Genomic DNA, 7,312 nt, shown 5'->3' with positions numbered 1-7,312 from the left:
CTTCAGATTCCTTTGTCCCTCCCAAATCACACCAAGACATGAGAAAAAAAGGGAAAAAAATGAAAAATGAAAAGGACTCAAATTTTTTTTAAAAGAGGTCTTCTATGGTAAGGCTTATTATTTTATCGGTAGTCTAACTGTTTAATCTGATTAAAATTATATTAAAATAAAAAAATTTATATAAAAATAGTTTTTTTTATAAAGATTTGATTACTAAAAAATATAAAGTTGCCCATAATTTATTTTTTTCTAAATCCTACTGTCAGAATATTTATATAAAAAAAAAAAAAAAACAGAGTATTGTGGGTCCATTCGCACCACCCAAAATCAGAGCCCCATCACAAACACGACGCAAAGCAATCAAAAAAGTCGCACGTGAAGACGCGTCTCATTGTCAAAAAAAACGCGTGAAACCGTCCTATATCTGATACATCTCACCCCAGCACGTTCAACTGTTTTTCAAATACTTTCCGTTTTTTAGTAACACAAAACCCGCGCAAAAAATAATTTAAAAAAAAAGAAAAAAAAAAAACAAACAAACAAGCACGCACAGTACAGTAAGTGCAAAAGAAAAAAGAAAATAAAATATCCCTTCACAAACATGAACCTTCCAACGTATAATGGTCATTATTAGTTTCCATTTTTTTACTTTTACTTTTTCTCCTCATCATCTTTCCTCAAGGCCACAATGGAGCAAGGAGATCATCAGAAGCAGAAGAGGAATGGAGGAGGGTTCAGATCAGAGAAGGAGTGTGGCGACGACGAGAACGACGTCGTTGGGGAGATGATGGGGCTGATCAAGACCGTTGGATCGTACTCCGAGTATCGGAAGACGGTGAAGAAGGAATGCCTGAGCTTGGTGAGGAGGTTGCAGCTTCTGGTGCCGCTTTTGGAGGAAATAAGGGAAAACGACGCCGTTTTGATGTCCGCTAGCGCTTTCAATAGCTTGGTCAAGCTGAAGTCGTCGCTTCGCCTGGCCAAGAAGTTGTTAAAGGATTGCAACTGTGGGAGCAAGATTTACTTGGTTAGTACTGATAAATCTACTCAAATTTAGCAGCTGGGTTTTTCATTTTTCATATTTGTTGTTTCAATCGGTGGTAGATTAATTTTTCAATGGTCAGATTTATGAGTACAACGCACGACTGGAAACTGCTTCGGATCATAGATCAGACCATTGAAAAATGTATCAAATAGCTCGATAGTGAAAAAGGGCAGTTACTGCTTACTACCATAGAAATTCCCTATGTTTATGGTGTGTTATTTATTGCGTATTTTTGTGGGGGTGTATGATAAATATTAGGCACTAGAGAGCGAGGCTGTGATGGGGAGATTTCATGCTGTTTACGACAAGCTAAATCAAGCTTTGAACGAAATGCCTTACGATGAACTTGGAATCTCAGATGAGGTGAAAGAGCAGGTAATAAATTAGATTCCTTTTTTTTTTTTTTCCTTTTTTGGAGCTTTAAGATGTTTAGTTGATTCCTTGTCAGAAAATGTCTATGTCAGAGTCAGATCTGCAGCAGATAATGAGATAACCATTTTCACATTTAATTAGTCCATATCATCTTTAATGTGCTTAATTTAATGAGTATAAAGTGGGACTCACATTTTGGGTTTGCATCTCTATATCAGGAAAAAAGAACTTGCAGATTGGATATTTGTAGAAATCAAGTTTACATGACAATTTAGTGTTAGTACAGCCATTACAAGGACTTTTCCCTGAATTAAAATGAACATACTTTGAGTTTTTGTAATTAAATGACTTAGAAGTCTCCTACAGAGAAGCATGTACGTTTTCTTTAATACAAAAAGTAGTGGTTAAGGGCTTTGTTGTACTGGTTAACTTCAGGTGGAGCTAATGCATTTGCAACTAAGGCGGGCAAGAAGGCGATCTGAGACGCAGGATATGGAACTAGCAATGGACTTGATGGTGGTGTTCTCTACGAAAAAAGATGACCGAAACGCAGACATTGCTATACTAGAAAGACTAGCAAACAAGTTGGAACTCCATACCATCGCAGATCTGAAAGAAGAAGCTAAGGCTGTTAGAGAACTTGTTAAAAGGAGAAGGCAGAACATCGAAAGCCTTCAGCAAATCACCAATCTTTTAGGCAAATTCAGAGAAAATGCGGGGATTAACGAGGCTCTTTTGGTTGATGGTCCTGTGTCAAAAAGTCTTCAGAGGTGTCCATCTTCGTTGATTCCTCATGAATTTCTCTGTCCCATCACATTAGAGATTATGACAGATCCTGTTATTGTTGCAAGTGGACAGGTAAATCTCACTTGGAAAACCTCTTGTACTAATTTCATGTTTCCAATATGATTCATGACCAATGTACTAAATGATTGTATTCAATGATCTTTCATTTATGCCACACAAACTGAGGTAGTTTTACTTGTTGTTTTTGAAGACTTATGAGAGAGCAAGCATACAGAAGTGGCTGTATTCGAATCGACGGACCTGCCCAAAGACAGGACAATTATTGGATCATTTGTCACTGGCGCCAAACTTTGCGCTCAAGAACCTAATAAGACAATGGTGTGAGCAGAACCACTTTGAGCTGCCCAGGAAAGATCCTCTTATGCTCCCTCCTTTTGGTTGTTCCGCGGAAATCATAGAGGAAGTCTCTTCCTTAATTGAAAAACTCTACTCTCGTCGTCTAGATGCGCAAAGAGAAGCCATTGTGAAGATAAGGATGCTCTCCAAAGAGAATCCTGATAACAGAATTTTGATTGCAAATAGTGGAGGAATCCCTCCTTTGGTTCAGCTCTTGTCCTATCCGAACCCCGGCATTCAAGAACAAACCGTGACAGCCCTTTTGAACTTGTCAATTGATGAGGTGAACAAGAGGCTCATAGCCAGGGAAGGAGCCATACCGGCAATAATCCAAATATTACAGAATGGAACCGGTGAGGCCAGGGAGAATTCAGCTGCGGCATTGTTTAGCTTATCAATGCTCGACGAAAACAAAGAACTTGTGGGGAATTTGAATGGAATCCCTCCCTTGGTTGAGCTTTTGAGAGATGGGACAATCAGAGGTAAAAAAGATGCTGCCACTGCTTTGTTTAACTTGTCACTAAACCAAGCCAACAAGTCTAGAGCTATTAAGGCAGGCATAATACCAGCATTGCTACAATTGCTTGAGGACAAGAACTTGGGCATGGTGGATGAAGCCCTTTCGATACTACGACTCCTCGCGTCTCACCCCGAGGGAAGAAGCGAGATCGGGAGGCTGAGTTTTATCGAAACGCTGGTGGGAATTATCCGGAGTGGGACCCCCAAGAACAAGGAATGTGCTGCTGCTGTTCTTCTTGAGCTGGGCTTGAACAATTCTTCCTTCATTTTGGCTGCACTTCAGTTTGGTGTGTATGAGCATTTAGTGCAGCTTGCAAAGTGCGGAACCAGTAGAGCCCAGAGAAAAGCAAATTCCCTTTTGCAGCACATGAGCAAGTGTGAGCACATTCCTTGATTCAAAATGAAAAGGCCAAGCCTTTTTCAATGAATTCAATTTCCAAGTGGGGAAAACAGAAACAACCTCATTGGGAAGTATATATAAATATATAGATATATAGATAGATATTGAAGTTGTGCCTGTTTTTTAATTGTATGTCCTCGTGACCATTGAGACTCAGAGTAGATTTTTGTCCTGTACATAATTCATGTTTCTTCCAAAACCAAGAGTTTGTTTTTTTTTTTTGGCTGAACAAAACAAGAGTTACTTGTTACGGTAACTGCAATCTGAATCTTTATGAAACAGATTCTAAACCTTATTTTCCCTTTTCCCCTTCTTTTGATGATATTATTACGTTACATTTTGTGATGTCAATTATCGTGGGCAATAAAGTGCCTTTCTTAACTTATTGAAGGTAAAAGCTCTCATTCTAAATGTAAATAATGTATGGAAAATTCCATATATGTCATTTTTTTTTTTGCCTCATATCTTCTGTTTAATTTTAGTGCTTTAAAAAAAAATGTAATGACATCAAGAACTAAGGTTGAAAAAACGAGTCAACACTTGTTGAGTATAATTTTATGATTTATAGTGACAACTCAAAAATTTTTTTTTAATTTTATTTTATTTTATCGACAACTCAAATTCAATTTGATTACGAAAAAATACAATTGGGTCTCGTATCACTTGCCGAAAAATGTTAGTCCCAAAGAGCCCCACCATCCCCCACAACCAAAGAGAGAATCACGATTCTTGGCCTATATTTGTTTCACAAATTAAAATTGAAAATTTAAATTATGTATGTAAGAGAAAAATATTGTAGTAAAAAAATTGAATTTAAATTTTTATGAGAAAAAAAATACTGTAACACTAAAACTGAGTTGTGACTTGAGTTGTAAAAAGAATAATACCTTAATTTTTTACTCTTATTCTTAATTAATACCCTTTTAATTAATGCCTAGAGAATATTAATCAATAATCAAATATAAAAATCTAGATTCATACATTTTAAAAGTATTTATCTCCTCTTTTTCTAATAAAAAAAAAAGCCTGACAAGGAACGGTTAATGTTATTATCCGATAAAAGAATTATTGCCCAAAAAAAAAAAATGTTGCCCGTTACTTTTGATAGTGATAAATGCACGTAAATTATTTTCTTCAATTTATGTAAAATCAGTGATTCTCCGAAGGGAGAAAATATAAAAACTAAAGGAGAGAAATTACTCATATTAATATACATGTCCAAATTCAAAGATGAATTTTCTTCCAACTTAGGTATTTTTTTTTTCCAACTATCCCTTGAACTTGAAAAAGCGACATTATCTTAGAGTTGTCAATCAAGCTGCCCAGCTTGACCCATGCGAACCGAAAAGAAAGAGTAATACTTAACACTCACTTTATTAATGTCCCATTAATTCATAATTTATATTTACTCTGTATTAAAATTACATTAAACCCATTACATACCCCACATTAATTATAAATGAAAATAATTTTTCAAAAAAAAGCATACACCCATATTAATTATAATTAAAAAGTATTTTTTAAAGGAATAAAAAAGCATACCCCCACGTTTTGTTTTACACTAAACCAAAATTAATTTGAAAACAAGGAACGAAAGCGAGTCTTCATTAGTTTTACCTATTAACAATATTATTAGGCAAAACAATCAAATACGCAGCTTTGTGAGGATCAAATTCGGAAAGATGTTCTTGTCCTTTTTTGTTGAAAAAAGAAAAAGAAGAAGGACGAGGTAAGACGAAAATAGTTGATAAATAAAGATAAAGGGAATTGCTTAATTTTTAAAAATATATTTAATATTAATAATTGAAAGAGATCATATTATTTTATAAATAAAATCAATATTAAAATTATGTGGGGGTATGAAAGGACTAAATCAGGTATTATGAAAAGTATATCTATAAAAGGATAGATTTTTAAATCTTTATTAGATGAGCATTAATTATTGAGCCATTTATAAATTTTTTGGTGCAAATATAACTATTCGAAAGGAAAAGATGAGTCTGGCTAGGTCGATCCAAAGAAAGGAAGGGGATCTTTAGCTTGGGTCGAAAGTTCAGTGTGCCCAAAAATTAATGAAAAAATTACTCAACTTACTCTTAAAAGTATATGAGTTTTAATTTTACTCGTTATTTTTAATTAGTATCATTTTATTTATATAGTTATTTAAGTAAAATGGTATTAATTAAAAAAAATAAGTAAAAATCAAGACTCATACACTTTTAAAGGGTATTTATCAATATTTCTCTATATTTTTTTTAATAAGAAAATATATTACAAAATGAGAAAAAATTAAAAATACTACTTAAAATGATAAATGATATTATTTATGACACTCTATTAAAAAATAAACAATTATTATTTAATTAATAAAATAAAATAAAAAATTATAATAATATTTAATTAATAAATAATAGATACTAACAAAACCATTACAAACCGTATACTTTTCTCTTTAAAAAAAGTTTAAGAAAAAAAACTACTCAGACAGAGCCACGCCAACTCACGTCTTTATGGGCTGAAAATCTAGGCTCGGTCTAGTTCGAGGGGCTTAGAATTGCCCAAATTAGGCCATTTTCTTTTTCTTTTTTTTAAAAACGTGTTTTAAATTGCGGGCCGGATCAATCACATGGCCCAATACGCCAACCTTGAACATGTCCGTTTGACCTAATCGCTGTAATTCTCTCTCTCTCTCCCTTTTTTATTTTTTATTTTTATTTTTTATAGAATTGCTCCAATTCTCTTTTCGCACATAATTGTAATATTTTTAAAACTTTTGAGAGTAAATAAAATATTTAATTTTAATAGTAAGTAAATAGCATTTTAATTTAAGAGACGTATCATTTTCTTAATTTATCCGGGTGCTTTTAATTATTAAAATTATGATTAAAATTATTTTTAATTTATATATATTTTTTATAAAAAAAATATTATAATGAAATACTAATGTGAAACGAATTTATCTACTAAACATCACCTTAATTGTTTTTCTCCTGCATCTTTCCTGCTCTCGAGTCTCGTCTACCGACCTCCTCTCTCTCTCCTCTCCCTCTCTAAACTGCACTGATCCACTTCGTCTCTCTCTCTCTTTCTCTCTCCTCAAGATTCTCTATCTCCGTCGCTAACAGCTGCATACCAATGACAACAGAAGATCATGAGCCAGCAGAGAACGACTCGCGACGGAGCAACTAGATCCGGCATTTTCGACGGCTCCTTGACTCATCGGCGGCAACAATTCGTAAATTTTCGGCTGGGTCGTGAAGGCTCCAGCGATCGCCGTCGCCGTAATTATGGAGAGAGAGGACGAGGACGACAAAAATAGAAAGAGAAGGAGAGGCACAGAGGTTGACGTTTTGGTTTTGTGGGAGGAGAGAGACAAAAGAGGAGATGAGGAGAGGAGAGAGAAAGATGGGAAAAATTGGTACATCAGGATTTTCATAAAAAGTTTTCCGTAATAATAGTCCGGGAGAGTTTGGGTTTTTTGATAAGAACTTGATTTATCCTGAAAATGCTATTTATTTTATTTTTACAAAATTTCTGCTAGTATTTTTTAGTCACCTCTGAAATTATGCTATTTCCCTCATTCATTAGCAAACTTTTCTCTCACGTCCACAAACTACTGATATGACACTTAATTAAGTTATTAAAACCTTAATTAAACCTCTGAAACTCTAATTAAAAATATAGATAAAAATAAATTGTTAAAAAATGAAAAAAAAAACTTTGGGAGATGTCGTTAGGGACCGGGGAGGGTTTTTTCTTTTTTTTTTTTTTTGTTTTTTTTTTTTTTTGAGAAAGGGAGAGGGGAGGGAGGTTTGTGGTGGGGAAGTTTTATATAT

The 7,312-nt window shown here is 34.1% G+C and overlaps 1 protein-coding gene across 1 annotated transcript; it reads left to right on the top strand.

Moving 5' to 3' along the window:
* Window positions 1–469: 469 nt before the first annotated feature.
* On the top strand, window positions 470–3,766 carry LOC21390008 (U-box domain-containing protein 15). Its single transcript, XM_010113410.2, has 4 exons — window positions 470–1,024; window positions 1,301–1,417; window positions 1,850–2,272; window positions 2,412–3,766. Exons 1-4 carry the CDS (start codon window positions 689–691, stop codon window positions 3,468–3,470), a joined length of 1,935 nt encoding a protein of 644 aa, XP_010111712.1. The 5' UTR covers window positions 470–688; the 3' UTR covers window positions 3,471–3,766.
* The last annotated feature ends 3,546 nt before the right edge of the window (window positions 3,767–7,312 follow it).

This window comes from Morus notabilis, unplaced genomic scaffold (genome assembly GCF_000414095.1).
Source record: "Morus notabilis unplaced genomic scaffold, ASM41409v2 Scaffold1112, whole genome shotgun sequence".
Lineage (NCBI taxonomy): Eukaryota > Viridiplantae > Streptophyta > Magnoliopsida > Rosales > Moraceae > Morus > Morus notabilis.
Note: the sequence above shows the minus strand (reverse complement) of the source record. Positions and strands in the feature narration are given on the sequence as shown.